The 21,644-nt window shown below is 30.0% G+C and overlaps 1 protein-coding gene across 1 annotated transcript; it reads left to right on the top strand.

Annotated features, from left to right (window-relative positions):
* The first annotated feature begins 425 nt into the window (after positions 1-425).
* Positions 426-21,183, top strand: LOC111632405 (protein SDE2 homolog). Its single transcript, XM_023376818.1, has 7 exons — positions 426-548; positions 5,604-5,721; positions 5,900-6,181; positions 7,632-7,698; positions 13,288-13,552; positions 20,810-20,919; positions 21,000-21,183. Exons 1-7 carry the CDS (start codon positions 426-428, stop codon positions 21,112-21,114), a joined length of 1,080 nt encoding a protein of 359 aa, XP_023232586.1. The 3' UTR covers positions 21,115-21,183.
* Positions 21,184-21,644: the final 461 nt, after the last annotated feature.

The raw sequence follows: 21,644 nt of genomic DNA, 5'->3' as shown, positions 1-21,644 counted from the left end.
GTAAACGCGCGCCATCTATCGTAGGATAAATGCCAGAAACCTTCGCGGGAGTGTATTAAAAAAACTTCCCAAAGCTTCATGGCAAACGTACTACGCAAGAAACCTTCGCGGGAATATATTAAACAACTTCCCAATGTTTCACGGTAATCGGATAAACGGTGTGGTAATGCATGAAGGACGAACAGACACACACACACACACACACACATTTATTTTTATATATATAGATTTGAAAAAAATTGATCTGTCATCAATTTTTCTGCGACCCCCCCAAATATTTTTCACGACCCACCTGGGGGTCGCGACCCCCACTTTGAGAATCACTGCTCTAAACAGAGGGAATAACTTGGCTGACGCACTGGTGAACAGACACAGGTAGTACGACGCACTAGTGTAGTACTACTGCACTGAACATTAAGAGAGCAATGGAGAAAAATAAAGGTACAGGGGCACTTACAGATATTCTTTCTTGTAAATGTGTGGAGAAAGTCCAACCTGATAGTCCGGGATGCGTGTCGAGAAAGAAGTCTATGAAAATGATGAGCAAAGTAACCAAAAGTGTGTGAACACCAGAAGTCCCAAAGTCAGTTGTCTGTATGTGTTCTGGCAGTTCCGAGGCATGGCAAAACGCTAGCCAACATGGTGGTACTCCCAAAATCCAACCCACTCTCCTGTGTGGATTCTGATATGATAACTTAAACCCTGTTTACTAGCGAACGACTTATCACAAATCTTGCATTTGTAGGTCATTCTATCAACAAAGAATATATATATATATATATTTTTTTTTTCTTAGTCTTATTTTTATTTTCAATTTCTGTCACAAGCGTCTAGCGACCGGGCGCGTTCCAACTTACTCTGATAGAGGCTCTCTCTGTCGGCCATTTTTGGAGGTAATAAACTTGTGTACAGTAACCCCGCGTTTCTTTATGCAGCGCTCGAGAAGCGCTTTACAGCGAACACACTGAAACTGGTTTCTAATTGGCCAATACTGCTCGTGACGTCATTTCGCTACACTCTCGCTGCATAAAGAAACGCGGGGTTTGCAATCGGTCTACTGCAAGTAGACCGATTGCTTACTGTTACACGAGTAGTAGTTTGTTTGATATCCGGCGACGTCGATCGTAGCTTATTAAATACAAAATTCATTTTATTAACATCTGTTTTATTATTGATTTTACTTATTATTAGCATTCAGTTTTTCGCAAATTTCATTTATTAAGTTTTTAGTTTACGTATTTATTTCGTTAGGATTATTTCATATTTTTGTGTGTGTACCGGCAGAAAATGTAAATCCATATTATAAATATGATTCCCTAGCAGACCCCGCCACGCTTTGTTGTGGCTCAAAATGTATCTGTTATAAATGCATAACACTTCCCCCGTGGGGGGGGAATTTTTCGAAAAATTTCTTCTTAGTGTACATTCTCTTGACGTACCCTATTAAAACGAAATCAAAAACGCAAAAACCCGCATCTAAAATAGTATAAATAGAAGCAGAGTTCTTTACGGTAAGCCTTAATCCTGTCCATCTCCTCCCAGTGGGGGGAATTTCGACACGTATATTATATAAAAACGCGCGTATTCGAATGCAGCGTTGTGTCAAAATTTCAAAGGAGTCAGTAGGAACAAACGAACATTACATTTTTATTTATATAGATAGACAGAAGATGATCTGCTTTAGTTCATTTTCACAGAAAAGCATAATGCCTCGCAGAAAAGCAAACTTAGGGCGTCGTACTTATAGCGCCATCTGTTGGACATAAAAGCCTTAACCTAGATTATATATTTTAATTTAATTTATATGAATGTTTAACGGAATAATATACAGCCTATGTCCACCCTGAAGTTCCATTCTAAATATTGGTGAAAGAATTTTTGAAATCGGATGAGTAGTTTCAGAGCTGCATACAAACTTACATACAAACATTACCTCTTTATAATATTAGTATAGATAAAGAGGAAGAGATTGACAGATTTCAAGATCACCAGCTTGTTCATGGGGAAGAAGTTTTATCATTGTTAATGTAAAACTTCAGAACACTTGAATGCCACTTGTTATAATCCTAGATGGTAAAACTTACAGAAAATAGTTTTTTGTTTACTTTAATTTATTAAAATACATTAAATTAGGAAAAGTTTAAGTTTTTTGAAAGATGTCCTTTTTAAATAAAAATAATGGTTGAACAATTACTTTATTAATAAATTATCAACCATATAATAGCATAACCTGATTGTTTATCTGTACTCTTGGTTGTATTATATAATGCTTAGGGTAAGTCTATATTATTTCTAACTTAATAGGTTTAAATATGTTTACATTGGTATACTGTACCTCTAAAAATTTTAGTTATATATCACTTGAACTTGAAATTTAAAAAAAATTACTTCTTAACAATTCTTTGAAGTTCTTTAGATCTAAATTTGATCATTAATTTCACTTATAGATGATTTAACTTAGTCTTTTTTTGTAATAGAATTTACAAACATCTAACACTCACCTAAATGATCAGGCTACAATTCCGATCATAGCCCAATCATTTAGGCGATCGTTGGATGTTTCTATATACTTATTGCGTTTTGTATGTTTGGTATACTTGTAATAGAATTTATAACTTCTAAATAAAACATGTTTAGGAATAAGAATGAATTAAGTATCATTGAAGAAGTATAACAATTTATATTATGATGCTGAAGGAACTTAAAATAATAATCAAATACAGTACCTAAAAATAATCAAGTACAGTACTGTATACATAGGCATATGGTATCTAATTAGCTTATTTTACAGTTTGTTTGTTATTTTCCAAATTTCTCCTTAAATATTGAAAATAATGCTTTTTATTCCAGTAGGTCTATGCTACAAATGTTTGGCAAGCAATGCATATTTTGATAAAATACATGCTTTAAAATTAATTTTATTTGACAAAAACTATGATGGCACATACAATCTCTACAGTGACTAATGCAGTAAATAAATCCAAAATGGCTGACAAACCTATTCAGAATATCTAGGTACTCTAGTTTTCTGCTTGCTTGTTGTTCTAATTTTTTCTTACTAGGCATTTTTATTTAATAATAATAGATTTGCTTCTCTTATGCTGTATTCACTTTGCTCTTTGTATTAGTTCCTTTTGTATTGGTGAATTATCAAGCCAATACTCATTTTATTTATTTTGTTTCATTTTTGAAATTATTACTTGATAGGTAAGTAATGCTTTAAAGCACTTTAGTGTTACTTTGGGAATGAGTAAAATGATTGGGTTAACAAAGTACAAAATTTTGCAAGAACATAGTACAAATTTTGATCATATTTAATGGATAAGGTCATTCCTATTTAAGATTGTTTTACAAGAGGTTTTTAAGAGCATGCAAGCTATGCTGACAAATCAAGGTTATTTTACACTATATTATTAAGAATCCAGTGCTGTTAAAGATTTAAAAATTAAAAATCTCTGACAATGGATGAAGTTTGAAAATGGACTGTTAAGACCTCAATTAAATTGCAGTTAACTTGTAAACTAAATTTATAATTTAATGTGAAAAAGATTATTAATAAAATTATTTTCAAACTAGCTGTACCTGGCCACATGTTGTTTGGCTCAAAATGTATCTATTATAAATGTAATACACTCCCCACAGGAGGGAATTTCAAAAAATCTTTTCTTGGTGTACATTCTCTTGACGTACCCTATTAAAACGCACTCAAAAATGCAAATAATTGCATCTAAAATAGTATAATAGAAGTCGAGTTCTTCACGGTAAGCCTAAATTTTGACATCTATATAATAATATACAAGTTCAGACACATGCACTGCATATCACGCCACTGTGCCGCAAGTTACCTATCTCGTATATGTTTGCGTCTTGACCCTTGCCACCTTCTGACACCAAAAATATAATGTTTACCTAGATCCTTTTAATTTATATGTTTAACATATAAATTAAAAGGAATAATATACAGACTATGTCCACCCTGAAGTTCCATTCTAAATATTGGTGAAAGAATTTTTGAAATCGGATGAGTAGTTTTGAAGATTACCTCCTACATACAAACTTACAAACTCTACCACTTTATAATATTAGTATAGAAGAAGCCCAAAGAACAATTAATGTACATGTCAAAATTAAGACCACCTTTAAATCGATTATGCAAGGTTTTCATTGTTGTAATAAATAAACGTATACATAATAAAAAATATGTATTCAAAAGCAAAATTATATGTGCATAACTCAGAGTTATTTCATTTAAAATGAAATTTGTTTTAAAATCAAAAATGTGTCTGTAATTGCCCATATTTAGTTCAAATTATTTTAACTTAGAACTACCAAGACATTGGGCAGGTTTCTAAAGGCAGTTATTGTGCCACTTATAAATGCAAATCAATGTTAATTGCTTTTATTATGTAAATGAAAATTATTAATTTAAATAACTATTGTTGTTCTTTAAAATAGCAGCAAGTTACAACAATACTGTTTTATTTAATTTATAAAAAATATAGACAAAAGAATTAGGTTAAATAGCAAGTAATATAGCGATATAATGTTTACAAATTCAACTTTAAATCGTGTGACTTTTTTTTTCCTGCGGAAATTTGTGCAGTGAAAAATTTAATTATAGGTTCAAGTGTGCTGTGAGATTAAAAAGGTTGAAAAACACTGGGATACAAAATAAATCTTAATTTTTTTGCTTTATTTGAGCTACATTACATTTTTTTTACCCAAAACTTTTCATTTCTGTGTTGGACAGGTTTCTTGTTTATAGTAAAATTTAACATAGAAAATCACTCCATTTCAAATAATTTTTCATTTAGACAGATTTCCATTTTTTCAGGTTCTGTTTTAGACAGGTTTTATTGTATAATATTTAACATTTACATAAATGAAGAAGAGAGAAAATATGAAAATGTAAATACTTAAACTACATTTACTATATGCTTGGCTGCATACTGTCGATTGTAATTTTGTTATTTTTAATGAAGCAATAGCACAAATTAATATCATTATTGGCAATCCTTAACTTTTTAAGAATTTGTTGGGACAATGGCAGACCTTTATTGAACATGTTTGTTTGTCATATCCCCAATGTTTAAACAATGAGGAGCTGGACTATATTAATCAGAAATGACACGATGTTTGCCAGATATTGTTGTCTAACTCCATTTACTCTGGTCAGCCCCAGATTCTGGATTAAAACATATAGAATTTGCAACAGGAAGGGCTTCCAATTATAAAATGAAACCAAATAAGGATAAAGCAGTGACTCCCACAGAAAATGGAACTGGAAATTGAAATTGGCAATTTAAAAGCCAATTCCTACTCCAGTATTAAACCATTTTCAAATACATGGCATAAATGAAATAGCATTCATGCTAATTTAAAAATCAAAAATTAAATATATCCGTGATGTGGTGCAATCTATTAAAACATACTTTAAGTCAGAAAAGTAAATTATATTTTACTTAGTCTTTAATTTTTAATTTCAACAAGATGCCAAGTTTTCTCCTTTTTGTTTTTTCAGTTAAGCTGATTTATTATTTGTTTTATAGAATAGTGAATGAAACATCAGGATGTTAAATAACATGTAATCATTTTTTTTCTAGGGTTATCCTAAAGAAATCTTAAAAGTTATTTATAATGGACATTATGTTGATAACCAGTGTACAGTTGCAAACAATGGCATTGTTCACATCTCCCTCACATTGCTGGGAGGGAAAGGAGGTGAGTCTTAACTGTTTATATTCTTTCCATGTTACTTATTTTTATTTATAGTTTATTCCTTGTATAAATTGATTTAAAAGTTGCTTAATAAAAATTTGTAAGGACTTTCATTGAAGATCAAAACGTTCTTATAAGAAAAGAGTTAGATATTTATTTTCTACTATGTTACTTTATTTAGGATTCGGTTCTATGTTACGAGCTATTGGGGCCCAGATAGAGAAAACAACAAATAGAGAAGCCTGTAGAGATCTGAGTGGAAGAAGGTTAAGAGATATTAATGAAGAACAGAGATTAAAGAGATGGATTGCTAAAAAAGCAGAACGTGAGAGAGAAGCAGCAGAAAGAAGAAAAAAGAAACTAGAGAAGTTACGTTGTCCTCCAAAACACGATTTTCATGATTCTGAATATGACAGGGAAAGAAGGGATATGGCAGAACGTATTGATGATGCACTTACACATGGTAAGATTTAGTTAAATTTATTTCTGTAATAAAATTTTTATTTCTACACTGATCTTTCATACACTCTTTTTGTTCAAGTTAATTACAAAAAAATAGATAAATTAAGTGAATATTAAATATTCTTAAGTGAAGAATTTTTCATTTAAATAATAGCCAGTAAATAGCCATCTGTTTAAGATTTTGATTAGTGAGATTACAAAATAACATTAAATTTTCATTTATTTTATTTTGGAGATATAGTGAAGCCTTGAAACTCTGGACTATTCAATCTGTCTGGATTTTCAAATATGTGTAATGTAAGTTAACATATCAAATGCTGTAAATGCTAAATAAACTGATTCAAGTTTGGTGTTCTAATTTCAAGTCAGTATTTCACAAAAAATGTAGAAGGTCAGATTCAAAGTATAATTTACAGGATCACTATTATATACCTGAAAACGTTCCTCCAAAATTAGAGATTCTCTTAGATTAGAATGGTAAAAAAATGGAACACTTAATAATTGCTGTGCCATACACTTACCTTATCTCCAGCATGCCACAAAATATTTCTGACTAAATCATGTTTGTGAACTGATATAATGTATATTTAACATTGAAATTAGTACTTCTAGTAGTATAATAATAAAAATCCTATATAAATGAACACTACACTGTTTGCTGTTTCCAGCTACTGATATATCAGTGCAGTAAGACATCACTACTGTTAATGCACAGTGTAAGGCATATGCTTTCATATAGTGTATGTAACAGGACTATCATAATGTTACGATGTGTAAACTATCGTGTACTATATACAAAATCCAATTTCAAATTTAGCCTACAATATCTTTGGGAATTGATTTAAATAACAGGTTTAGGTGTAAATCAGAATTTTTAGCTGAAAATCTTGAGGTTGACTTATAAGCCAGCATATTTAATAACCTGTTGACAATATCTAGTTGTTAGAAAAAATTTAAAAAGAAAATATAGGAAAAAATTAATCTTTTTATGCTTATCTTACAAAATGGTAAATTTTAGACTTCTGATAACATCAAATAAGAAATTTCCAGATTACGAACGTTATTTTGATGTTTGTCTTACAGAAGATATGAAAATCTGATCTGTTATTCTTGTCAAGTATTATGTTGAATGTGAAGTTCTGTAATATGCTGTATATGACATAATATTCAAATCATTAATCAAAAATTTAGTAGAATTAATATTTAAAAATTTTATTAAAAAATTGAGAAATTGTAATTTATTGTTTTTAGTTGCATACTGTAGTTATGAGTGTTTAAAATATCAATTTAAGATTTCATATTCACTCTTAAATAATTCTTAAAAATTCAATTGTAGATTCTGTTTTATAATTTTAATTATTTAATTATGAATTTTATAATTCATAAACACATTAATTCATATTAGTAATCTAGTATTGATGTAGTTTATTAAGTTGATTTTATTGTTTTAGGACTTAAAACATCCAACAAAAGAAAACCAGATGATGAATTAGCTGTTCCAAAGAAGAAATGTTTATGGTAAGTTTTTATAAACTAAGATTTGTTTATTTAAAAAATACGTTACGAAATATACATTTTGATACATCAAATTTTTCAAAACTTTGTTTTATTTAAAATCTCATTTACAAGGTAGTCAAAAGTAAATTTAACTAGTGGAAATCACCCTCAGCACAAAAGTAGCAAATACTTCAACACTTTATTTGCTGAGAAACTTTAATCCTTCATGGATATTTTCGAACTACTCTACACTTGATGTTGATTTATAGTGGGTCAAAAATGTTCATGAGGGATTAAAGTGTTTTCAATTGGACTTTTGGCTTTAGTTTAGTATACACGCACACAATTTTCATTTTTTGATGGTGCAATCAATAGTGACAAGGTCAGAATAACAAACATAACATTTTATTAAATGTAAATTGAAGCAGAGCCGTATGCACTAGAGATTGTTCATTAATGAATGTTGCCATGACCATATAACTAGTCTTTTTTTTTCTTGCCTTTTGTTGCACATAACACAAAGTTCTAACATTTCTTGGTGATTAACAGTTTCCTTCCTGAGAATACACACCTCCAACTTACCAGCATCTGTACCATTTGTGAAAACAGCCCTAGAAGTCAGTTCTATAATGTCTTCAAAGGTATTTTTGGGGCTTCCAGTTCTTTTGTTTGGAATTCATGACCTTTCAATCTCTTGTTTTAGAGAATAGATGAAAATCTTGTGGGGCAAGATCTCATTTGATCATTTTTATTTATTATTTTTCTGTAGCAGGTGCAGGTCTTTCCAAATAGGATCATCTTTGATTAATTTCTGACTGTATTTAAACTGTTTACACCTTATAAACCATGATTCATTTCATAGTTTCTTCACTATCATCAAGAAGAATGTTTAAAGTTCTTTTGAAGATGTTACCTAGTTGCATACAAAATTTTGTTTATGCTTTGTGTCATTTCTCATTCATAAACTTCCTATGATATTGTTCTACAGCTTCAGTCTTATCAAGCTGCTTTCGATAGAAACAAAAAATATGAGGGGTAAATGCACAAAAAAAATGAAGTTGACTTATGAAGAATTGATGCCACAGTTTCACAATTACATATAATATAAAAAATCTTCCTTTTTTCCTCCTTCTTCTTCTCAGATGCTCATAGAGAAAAAACTACTCAATGTAGAAAGCTCAAACTTTAAACTTCTTTCTCATTACCACTGAGTTGCTTGCCAAACTTCCAGGTCAATATGCCAAAGTTCACAGGGGGTTTCCCATAGATCTAATTCAGTTTTGCAGCTTAATTTTATGCTTTTAAAAAGCTGCATGGAAACAAATGAATTTTATTCAAAATGTTACTCAGAATTAACAAAGCTCTAATTTATGCCAATTAAACTCTCTAAAAATTTTTCTAAATGGTGTATCAAAGTGTTGAGCTTCCACTGGACTGTTATGATAGGTTGGGTTGCAGCAAAGTGACAGTTTAAAATGTAAAAAATTTCTCCAAGTAAAAACGTATGACAATTTAAATAACAATCAAAATTTTTCTTGAGTTTTTCTTTGGTAAAAATAATCTTGGTGCTTGGACAAGGTTGTTACCTGTATTATTGGTTTCTACATTTTGTTTCCAAGCACCAAGCTCATTTTTACAAAAGAAAAACTTCCAAGAAAAATTTTGATTGTCATCTAAATTGTCATAAGTTTTTACTTGGCTAAATTTTTTTACATCTCAGATGTTTTTTAGGATAGAAATAGACAATGTGGATGGTAGCACCAATGGGTAAAAAATCCAGATGAATCATGAATCTAGCTTGTTTTGAAGTGAAAACCATTGTTTGTCACTTTGCCTTCAGGTGCCACCAGTCATCAGAATGATATGGTCTAAAATAACTTTCAGTTTTTTTATTTATACCAAGTTGTTCAATAAGTTTTGTTGTTCGATAAGAGATGGCGCTATTAGACCATATATTTATTTCTCTAAAAATAATACTATTATTTCATAAAAATGTGTCAAGTTTCAAGTAGATTTGTCAGCTCATTTGTATATTTGCAGCTGTTCAAAGTTGACATGTCACTGTATTTTTTCAGTGGAAAAAATTGAATATCATTATTTTTGGAACCAAAACAAATTCATGAACGATTGTTAAAAGTGTATAAGGACTCTTCCCCTTCAATTAGAACAGTATAAAGATGGGTTGCTGAATTTACGTATGAGTCTTGAAGATGATCCACATGAAGGACGTCCAAAAAGTGCATCAACAACAGAAATCGTAGCAAAAATACACCATATGGTTTTGGAAGATTGTTGATTAACTGAGAGAGATTTAGTAGAAGCCCTAGAGATCTCGTTAGGCAGTGTGAGCAATATTTTGGCTGAAGTTTTGGGTTACAGAAAACTGTGTGCACAATGGGTGCTGCATTCGTTAACTATGGAACAAAAACACATTTGAATGCAACTTTCTCAGCAACATTTGGAGCGTTTTAGAAAGGATAAAAAAGATTTTGTGCATCGTTTCATCAATATGGATGAAACTTGGGTCTTGTCTACCACCATGATCCTGAATCAAAACAAGAGACTAAGGAATGGTGTGAACCTGGTACTTCGGCTCCGAAGCAAGTTAGGGTCCAGAAATCGGCCAAGAAGGTGTTAGCATCAGTTTTTTGGAATGCAAAAGGAATTTTGTTTGTGGATTACCTCCAAACTGGTAAAACAATAAACTAAGATTATTGTAACCTTTTGGACCAGCTGGATGTAAAAACTTGTGAGAAAAGACCTGGTTTAAAGAAGAAAAAAATCATTTTTCATCAAGACAACGCACCCTCTCACACAGCTCAAAAAACCATTGCAAAAATCAGTAACTTAAAATATGAATTGTTGCAACATCCTCCCTATTTGCCAGATTTAGCTCCGACTTCTGGCTGTTCTCACATCTCAAAAAATTCATGCATGGGAAACTATTTTCTTCGAACTCTTCGTTCGATGAAAATCATTTCACATGCATGAATTTTTTGGTAATAGCAGCTGTGGAAGCGTATTTCGACAGTCTTTCGGATTCTCACTTTAGGGATGGAATCCATAAATTAGAAGATCACTGGAACAAGTGTATTGAAGTTCAGGGAGATTATATTGAATAATAAAATGTATTTCAAACCATAAAATTGTGTTTTTCTTATCAAACGACAAAACTTATTGAACAACCTAGTAATTATTAAATTTTTAATAAGAGATGGTGTCTAATGCCTATCTCTTGTATTTAATGTTTGGTTTTGACATAATAGTCTTCAGTTTGTAATAAATTTATTTTTTCATACTAACTATTTGACTGTACTAGCCATTGTACTCAACTATTTGAGTGTAATGATTGAAATGTTTGTCTGATATGTTAGACCATCTATTAATGGACCTAAAGTATAACAAACAAATGTAAAAGGGATGAGTAGATGCTTATATATTACACACTGTATGAAGTTTATGTACATTTAATGTTCAAACAACAAATACAATACAATCTCAGTAATCCAACATAGATGGGAGTGGGATAATACCAGATTAAGATTGTTAGATTATTGGAAGTAAAGTGAATTCTATGTTTAACCATTCAGAAAGACAATATTTGCTTGAATGTTATTTAACTAAATAATCGACACCTAAATGCAATTTCCAGCACATAATAAACACAAACTTACTGTGCAAATGTTTTCGGCCGTCATTCAGAGGCCCCCATCAGGATTGAATACATAAATGAACAGTTCTATCATTCAAAAATTTCTATCTTTCAAACATTGCTGTGTTCCAATCTTTTAAACATTTAAAAAAGGTGTTTGGTGTGCTGTTTTTTGCATGATATTTCTACAATGTATTAATCAGAAACATATACAGAATAGCTAGTAAATATGAAAGGAAGAAATCATATTTTACTATATTTTAGGGTTCTCAAATTAATTGTCAAGCCTTTAAAATTTTCGTTTGTCTTCTGTGTTTTGTCATCCAAGCATGCCATTATTGTCAGTAATCATCTTGCCAATTTTATAGTTTTCCACTGAATTCAGTGAGAAATTGAAGCAACCTCAAGAAATTTAGTGGTAGGTACAATATTTTTGGTGGGAAATTTTGAGAGACTGATTTTTGTATTTATACAGTATTGTGTTATAAAATACTGTGTCTGTTTTTTGAATGGTCTAAGATGATGAGCCTAACATCTATATCATGCCATGTTTAGTAGGTGTTCAAATTTGGGGGAACTGGAGTTCGAATTAGTACAAAGCTTGTCTATGATTTAGCAACATCTTGGTAATACCCGAAAGTTGACTAGTATCAGATTACAGATGAGTTGAACTAGCAAATGGCTGGATTACAAGATTCTGTACTATATTTTGATTTAACAGGTTATAAAATTGGTAAAATTTATTTTATAGACATCATCCTGTGATAACTTAATAGCTATTATATACATAAACATATAATAATTCTGTATTTAAACATAAGCTAAGTAAACTTGATTTCTCTGACTTTAATTATGCAATTTTTGAATTATATTGTTTGGATCAAGAAGTGGAAGATTTAATTATAATTATTAAAAACATCACCAAATGCTCAATTTAAATAATTGAGCTATAAATCTGCTAATTTAATGATTAATACTAAGTAATTTGCTACTAAAGTAGATGTTAGGCACATCTCTTAACTAAATTAATAATTATAATTTTAATAATTTAAAATAATCTGGAAGAAATTATTTAAGGCGATCCTTTGGTGATGTTTCTATATACATATTGGGTTTTGTGCTCTTCATTTAATTTAGAAAAGTAAAAGAAAATAATAGTGAAAAGTGTTTAGTAATTTTGAAACCGTATTGTTGTTTGTTTTGTTGTAACAGAGTGAAAAGTATGTTTGAATCACTTGGCTTTTATATATTGGGAAGATACATCATCTAGATCAGTGATTGATTCTCAACTTGGAGGGGGATAAGTGAAAAAAAATTAATAATGACTGATGTTACTATAAGAATATTTGGATTTTGCATTGAAGTCTTTCGTGATGTCATGACAGTCAAGGCTTAGTTTTAAATGAAAATAAATATAATTATATCTGTGTCCTCCCTTATCCATTTTTTGATTTAAAAGAACTTATTTACATGTGCACTGATCAAGGTACCACTGTTTGATAAACACGAGAAATAAAACTTAGGAAAGTGGGCTGTCAAGTTAAAAGGGTTGGAAACTACTGATCTAGATCATTATATTGAGTTTTGTATTCAGAGATTACATGTCATCTCTTACTGTATATTCGATGTCATTGCTTACAAATCTAAATTAAAGCCAAAGGAATCCAATAATTGAGCTAGTTTAATGTTATCTTTTAGTAATTACTATATAAAATTAAATGCTGCTTTACTGGAGTTTAAAAGTTCAGATTTCTCTTTCTCCAACATATCACATGGTTAAGTTTTAAAAATGATTTCTTGTTTGAAAGTGCTACTAGATAAATTTTTAGTTATCTAAGCTTCAATAAAACAGCACTTTTTGCTTTTTATTTGTATTTTGTGATGTTTTCTCTTATTATATGATTACAGTGTTTGCTTATTTATTGTTTTTTTTATAATTTATTTTCTTAATATTCTAGGCTGGGAGTTGATATTACCGAACAAGTAGATTCGGATAGTGATAACGAAGAATCTAATGAAGAATTGTCGTCTGACAGTATTAATGAAATAGGAGAGAAAAGTGAAGATAGTGAAAGGAGCCAAGATTCTGTACCACCTGTAAATAATTCTGTTTCATCTGAAGTTACAGATGCAAAGCCATCGTTTTCAAATGAGACAGATCAGTGCAAAGAAAACATGACTTCTACCAAATCCACTTCTGACAATTCTTTTGAATCTATTAATGTGAGTATACAGCATAAATATGTCTGAAAATAAATGTAAGATTTATTTTTAAGTAATTAAAATAGAGAATTCAAATTTATGATTTTCAAATGGTTCTTATAACTTTTCATTTGTAATGATCGGGTAGGAAGGAGTAGTTGGTGACTATAAATAAGCCTGTAATTTAACTGTATCTCTCTTCATAAGGACAATTGTTCTAACTTTATAAGCATCATATTGATGATTAGGTCTAAGTTTGTTTTCCAGCTTCTAGCACTAGACTCAGTCACAAGGGCTCATAAGAACAAATCACTTGTCTTTATAAAGAAAGAAGCAAAATTTAATTAGAAGCCTCTTTCATCAGGTCTGTTGAGTTATGAAACTTCAGACATTGATTCATTTATAAACCCCATTATGTATTAATGATGGCTAACCTGTAGTAGCATATTTTTATATTTAAATCTCATGATTATTGTAGCTACATGTTTACAGCTTTTTTCAATTTTCTTTGACATTTAGTAATTATATGATGATGATAAATTCAATAATGATTAAAATAATACTATTAAGAAACTGTTAACATATAATCAAGTTTTTAGAGTATGCATAAGAGGTTTGAATCTACACATTTACAAATTCTGACTCCATGAAAAATTGCTTTTTCTTAAGCTTGGTTTTCACATTACCAGAAAATATTTCAGGAATAGAAATGTGATGTCCCTTCCTATCTACAAACTTTCAATTGAATGGATTCTGGATGGAGAGATTAAAAATACTTTTATTGTTCCATTCCATTAGCATTTTATTTTTATACTACACCAATTGGAGTTTGATATTGTGATATAATTTTTATAACTGCTGGCAATACTATTTGACAGCTTAGTTTTCAAATTAAATGGTGGAAAGTAAGGACAAAAGAATTCATTTACGAGTGATTTTTAACTTTACATTCAAGTGAAAGATTTCATTTTGACAAGATATGCAGCATTATCAAAGTATTGTCATCAAATTTTTCTTGTTATTGTTTTTATTTTCCACAAGAAAGTCTGATCTTTCTGGTGCTGTAAATACAGAACATAAGGACAGAAAATTTTGTTTTGTTCCAGTTTTGGTTTCTGCTAATGTGGAAATGAAGCATTAGACTCCATAGTCCTGCTATTTAGTTTATTGATCATTTTCTCCAATGGTTAAGTGAAGAGTTAAGGTTTTCTAGATCAAGCTTGATTGCCTATAGTCCAATATATATGGACTATAGGCAGTCAAGCTTAATCTAGAATTTCCATGTTTTGTTACCTACTGTTTAGCAGAAAACTATCTTATGATGAATATAAATATCAAATAAACAGGAAAAAGATCTTAAAGTTGAAGATTAAGTTATATTTGTATCATCAAAAATACTAGTTATATCACTGCCATAAACTTAAAACATCTTTTGTTGTTCAGACTATGTTATAACAAAAATAATAACGTAAATGAACAGCTTTTAAATTTTAATATTTTAGGATTTAAATGACTTTTACTTAAGATTTTTCTCTATGTATATTACTATTGAGGTTTTGAGAAAAAAAAATTGATTCTAAACTCAATTTAAAGTCAATAAATACAACAAAGAAAAATTTTTATTATAGAAAATAAGTTATTTTTGGCTGTATTTATCAAGTAAGATTTGAATGGAGGCATTTGATGTCTTATCTATAATTGAAAAACTCTAAACATTTAGTAACTAAAACTTTTACAGTCAACTCGAATATCCATTCTTGAAAAATGAGGTTATCTGTTTTTCTAAATAAATTCTGGCACTACATTCCACCTTTTGCTTTAAAAGTTTAAAAATTTTGTGATATCCATCTCAAAATTTTACATTCAGTTTTATTTTTAACTTAAATTTCAGGATGCTAACATTCTTAAATGTAAAATTTATCTCCTCTGGTTTATTTCTTAGATTGATTAACTGCTCGAAAATGGAAAAATTCGTTCTTAATACTGAATTCTTTTTATAATTTTATTTCTACCTTAACTAGCAATTTAAATAACTTCACAAACTTTAAAATTTTAAAAGTAAAAGGAATAATGTATAGAATTTAAGAAAATATACAGATAACCTTATTTCAAGAATGTATGTTCGAGATAATGAAAAGGTTTGTTTGTGAAAAATTTTGATGTACTATCTACAGTTTACTCTTGCTAGCAACTTGCTAATGTTCTAATAGACATAAACAGAAAAATTACCTTTTTATGGAATGTAATTCACAAAGAAAACATTCTTAAGTGATAATGTAATTATGAACAATTGTATTTACAAATAATTTATTGTCAAGAATGCAGTTCTGTTACTACGGAAGATTGGAAACAATACAAACAATAGAATGGAAATCTCTAAAACTGCTGTCATCTTTACATTAACAAGAACCTCAAAATTATGGATTTAAAACAAAATAACAGCAGCAGCACAAAATTAAAATTGATGTTATTAAAGGACAAAATATATTCCATAATGTTTTTTGTTTTTTGGGGGGTTGGGAAATTCTGCGCATTTGTTTTTTGTAGTAGCTGTTTCTGTTCTGTCTTTTGTATTTGTTTCTATGCTTTTGTAGTAACAGAACTTTATGCCTGATGACAACAATTTGTGTTCGAGAGTACAAGAATATTAAAATTAACAGAAAAAAATGCTTTCATTTGGCATAGAAAATTCAAAAAATACAGAAATTTCTTAATATTAAAAATACCAAGTTAGAATTTTATTCCAAAAATTCTTACTCGATAAACGGTTTGGTAATTGTTTTTGGTTGAATTTGTTGATTTAAATTGAATGTGAAATAAATTTTTTTCATAATTTACCTTAGTAATTATATAAGCCAGATGTTAAAAACAATCCAAGCAAGTAAAAGTCTTATGTAAATTATAAAATATTTTTAGATTTTCAATTTAATCTTTTTTAATTTTAAGCATATTTTGTTTTTTCTCTAAGCCAGACAAAAGTTTTTGAATAAAGCTTATGTAACAGGAAAATATTAGATTTTATAGTAGAATTATTTATTCGTTTAGATTTTTATCATTAAAAAGTTTATGTATTTGTACATAAATTTCCATGCAGTAACTGTTAGTTTTTGTTTCAAACAGTTGGAATTAATAAGTTAAAACTTTTAAAATGTTTGTTTTAAAAACTTATTCTTTGAAATGAAAGAACAAAATACTGAAAACATTACAAGATTTTTGGATTAAATGATGTAATAATACAATCTGAATGATAAACTTTATCAAAAAAAAAAAAAAAAAATATAACATGTAAATCTTTTATTTGCTTTTTGGACATTTGGGCATGTTGTTAACGGACAAAGATGGGCTAAATGTATTTTAAATGCAATGGAGCTGGAAATTTTAGAACACAATTCTTTCAAATGAAAGTATAAATGAAGATTAAAATTAATCAATGTTAATAATTTATGCACACCCAGGATTATTATTTAACTTATAAATAATGAAGACAATATAAACAAGTTGCAGCCTTGTTTAATTTAAGTCGGTGCCGATAGCAGACATCTTGAAGATAAAATACTAAAATCTTCATATTTTATCTTTGTGTGTGTTATCAGTTCCTGACTGGAATTAGAAAGGCTGAAACTTGTTTGTATTGCCTTCATTACTTAAAATTCAATGCTAATATTAGAATTAATTGATAGGTTTTGTTCCAAACGGTTTGCTCGAAAGACTTCTGTATTTGTAACCAAGGTCTGTGCACTTTAACATTACGAATACAACCCGACAGGAATAAGTAGTTTTGTTTACCGAATGTGATATTTAAGGCAAAGTTTAAATCGTTACAAATTTGGGTGATTATATAAAGGACAACCCAAATTTAAAATGCTTTTATTAGAATTTTATTCTAATTTCAGAGAGGTTAAGAAGAACGTTTGTCTTTGAATTTAATGGTAAATTTAACTATTTTTTTTTTATCCTGGATTTGAATTTGAAACAATTCAAGTAAAGATATTTATTCTTAAAAACATGTTGTAATAAAACTAATACTACAACATACCACATCTGTTAATTTTATGACAACTATAAAATAGAATTTAATGCTTAATTGGAAGAGTAATCTTCTGATGAGCAATTCCAGAATTGAAAAATGGTTAAGATTTCAGACATTAAACTAAAGAGCCAAGTTGTTTAAGCTAAATTCAGTAAAATTGCAACAATTAAAAGCGGACGTAAAGTAGCTTGTAAAATAATCTAGTTCTTTGGTTTGTATTTGTCGAGATTTTACTCGTACACTTACGAAGATATTTTTATTACAAATTATTATTTTAGTTACAAAGAATTTGGTTTGATCTTGCAACCTGCATAAATGGAAATGAAATTTTGAAATGAGCTCTGTTCAAAGTTCATTAGTGATTATTAATTCTTTCTAGAAAGCTTGAATATTTAGAATTTAATTTTTCTCTCTACAAGTTAATGTAGCAATATGAAAAATTAGATTTAAATATTTCTACTTTTTTAAAATTACTGATTGACCTAAGAATTTAATGGCTAATGGTCAGTATGAATTCCAAGTATGTCCTAAATTTGCATGCATCATTGAGAGAATTTCTGTATCAGTGATATGTGAGTTTTATATTTGTTCTCTCCATCTCTACACTGCAACAAAATGATATCTTAAAATAAATATTCTGTGAAGCTGGGATTAGTTTTTCTTTAGTTGTAATTATAACACTAATTTTTTTTAAAAAATAAGTACTTAGTTTTGTTTCCTGCACAGAGGAGGAGATAAATAATACGTTTATTTTGTTTTAAAGTTAGCATTCATCAAAAGCTCTATTTACTCGTATATATGATCAGATCTCGACTGTTGTATTAATCATTAACATCTACTTTTAAACTATGTATTTAATACTTTCCCTTCTTGACTTTAATAACAATTTGGTGTCACAAGCTGCTGTCAGAGACTAATATTTCGGATCGGTTTCCACTCGGATCCGTCACAAGAAAAAGATTTTATTTATTCTAAAGTGCTTTCCAGGATGAATTCGTCTCTCTCGATTTCCATAAGTATTCAATTTCCTTAATATGTTAGAAGCTATTTTTAGTTGATTATAAAACGAATTTACTACCATTCGACCTGTGCCAACGACATAGGGGTTAAGGTAGAGGCTAAAATTGTTTTCTTCACAAATTTGCACCCCTAGTTAAATAACCGCTTTTTTAGGTCTCTCTTTACGAGAAATATGCAGTAATTAATTAGAAAATAAAATGAGAAAACAGTGTGTTTTGAATGTGTGCTCTTTAAATAAATTGATAGAGTGACGTTCGATTGTAAGAACTTTGATCTCACGAGGAAAATTTCACTTGTATTTTCAGGATTTGCAACCTCTCGATTTAATGTCCTACAATAGCGTGGAGGAGCTGGAAGCCCTAGGATTAGACCGTCTCAAATCTGCCCTCATATCCCTTAATATGAAGTGTGGTGGTACCCTACAGCAGAGAGCCCAACGTTTGTGGTCAGTTCGAGGATTGGAACCCAGTCAGATTAGCCCTTCGTTGTTAGCCAAACCTCCGAAATCAAAGAAATGATATATACATATATAGAATTATATATATTACTACATAAGACTGTGTATACGAAATTTTAGTTTTGTAAAAATACATACATAAAAAAAAAATTTCTAACAGAGGCTGCCATTACTGATTTAAAAGTACGACCAGCATCTACTGCCTCACTGTAAATAGCACTTCATGTAATCTGATTCGATTTATCTGTATAAATTTTAATCTTTGGTGTTTAATAAATTCCTTAAAAGGTAAAAGGACGTGGTATTTTTGGAGGAAAGAGGGAGAGAGAGAAACGTGCGCGAGAACGTGTAGAGGGGAGGGGGCCAAAAGAAAAAAAAACACGTGCGAAGGGGGCGGATACGTATGACCTAAACAACGCGTTTAGCTTATCTCTGCAGAAATTGCTTCGTTTTGGATTTACGTAAGGTCGTTAAAGCTATATTAAGCAAAAGGAGATTTTAAAAAGCTCCAGCGGTTGGTTTTGATTGTATTTTTTTTTTTGTTGGATGCGCACGTTCGACATCTTTTAATGTTCCGATAAGAGTGTGTCCTTACAAGAATTAACGTATCATGAGAGAATGCTATTTTTGGTTCAGACATCATCGCACTTGACACACGTTAGTGTTGATTAGAAAAGTCTGCTGTAGTTCCTTCTAAAGGAGAAGTATGGCTCCGGGTTCTTCTGGTCCTCTTCTTATACAAGTCGATTTTGAAGTTTTCGGGGACGTTCAAGGTAAACTTTTTCTTTACGTTCTCTTCCAGTATCGGTGCTTATCTCGATGTTATAAAGGGGCGACGTTTTGTAACTTAAGTGTTTTTTTCTCTTACTTCAACGCGGATTATTTTGGGTGTCGAATACGATCTTTGGAGTAATATGGATTTTTTTAAATTATATATTAATATGTAAAAACGAAAAGAAATTGAATTTAAAACTAGATTTTCTACGAAATTTAACCATAGATATTTTTGAAATTTTGTCAAAATTCTAATTTTGTTTTTGATATTTCTTTAGTAGACTAGAACAAAAATTGGGTCAGAAATGGATCGAGATCATTTCAGAAATATTCTGGAACGTGTTCAAATTCTAGAATTAAAAAAAAGTTAAATTTATTATTACGTAATGAATGGGTGTTGTAATTGTAAAAAAAATGATACTTTTTTCCCACTCTTTGCAGGTGTTTATTTCACAAAGGTAAGTTCTTTTTCTTGTGTTTAATTTAACGAATAGTATTTAAATCACCCCTAACAGCTATATATAGTAATTCTATATACGGGTAAGGTCTGATGATGTTGAATAACTTCCGTTCCGTTGTCGGTCGCTAGAATAATTACGCTTGACACTATCGACGGTAGTGTTTCGCGATGACACAACCATTGTTTCAGATAATTGACGCGACGTCTAAACAAAGTTTAGCTGTTCTACCAATTCGGCACGTATCTAACAACGTATCTAACAATTGTTCAACTGTAACACACTTAATTGCAATTTCTTTGTAGGAATCCTTATAAAAACATTAAATATTTAGTGTTTCTTACGAGGAATTCTGCGGTTGACCTTGAAAAAAGTAGCAGTAATTGCTTGAAATTTTGACCTTTTATGATCTTGAAGAGGCGATAAATTGAGGCATTCTTCTTGAAAAACATCAAATATTTGATGAAGAATGCTTAAAATTTTGATGATACGATCAAAATTTTAAGTATGTAAGACATTTAATGATAAAATTTTTCCAGTATGCCAAAGATATGTGCAACAGGTTGGGTCTGAAAGGATGGATTCGTATGAGTAAGTGGGGTACAGTCGTTGGACAGATTCAAGGCGTGAAGGATAGAATAGATGAAATGTAATTTTCTTTTTTTTTTAATTACGCATGCTGTATGTAAGAATTCACAAGTTTAAGTAGTGTTTTTCTGTAATTTATAGGGCTCTATGGCTAAGATTGCAGGGCAGTCCCGGTGCCAGGATAGATCAGTGTGATTTTCGCAACTGGCAAGTCATAGACACCATGGAGTATCGACACTTTAATGTCCGCTTCTGATTATTTTGTATACGGACAGAACCTGTGTAACACGTCCATCTGAAGAAATAAAACTGTAATTTACGTAAACCAGTGCTTTGAAGTATAAGGAAAACGATACTAGAAGACATTCTTTACCACAGTTTATTCCCATTGTATAATTTACAATTACATATATCACAATACAATAATTTATATAACAGAGCAACAGCTTTGATAATATCACAATGCATAGCGTTTAGAAGTTTTTTTGTTTCACCCACTTTTTATTTTTTAACAAAATTCTTATTTTTTAAGTTCGAATATCGAAAATACGATCCGTATCCCTCCAGCCTTCTAAATATATACAATCAACAATGGTTGTAACAATATATGTACATGAGTTTTTTTTTAGTGTAAACACTAACACGAAACTGGAGAGACGACCGCAGAAAATAGGATACTGTACAAATACATCCATAGATTTTTTTTTCCTTGAAGAAGAAAATTCGTAAACTCGTACAAAAACACACTATCAGGTAACATTATCCTCGTTGCATTTTTGTAGAAAG

This window comes from Centruroides sculpturatus, unplaced genomic scaffold, assembly GCF_000671375.1.
Source record: "Centruroides sculpturatus isolate CEXI.00-Female unplaced genomic scaffold, Cexi_2.0 scaffold834, whole genome shotgun sequence".
NCBI classification, from domain to species: domain Eukaryota; kingdom Metazoa; phylum Arthropoda; class Arachnida; order Scorpiones; family Buthidae; genus Centruroides; species Centruroides sculpturatus.
Note: the sequence above shows the minus strand (reverse complement) of the source record. Positions and strands in the feature narration are given on the sequence as shown.

Bases quoted from the DNA above. Each gene is read 5' to 3' on its own strand.
- LOC111632405 (XM_023376818.1), top strand. From the start codon at position 426: ATGGAGAAAAATAAAGGTACAGGGGCACTTACAGATATTCTTTCTTGT. The intron at 5,722-5,899 runs GTGAGTCTTAAC...TACTTTATTTAG, and splicing joins ATTGCTGGGAGGGAAAGGAG to GATTCGGTTCTATGTTACGA. The intron at 6,182-7,631 runs GTAAGATTTAGT...TTATTGTTTTAG, and splicing joins TGATGATGCACTTACACATG to GACTTAAAACATCCAACAAA.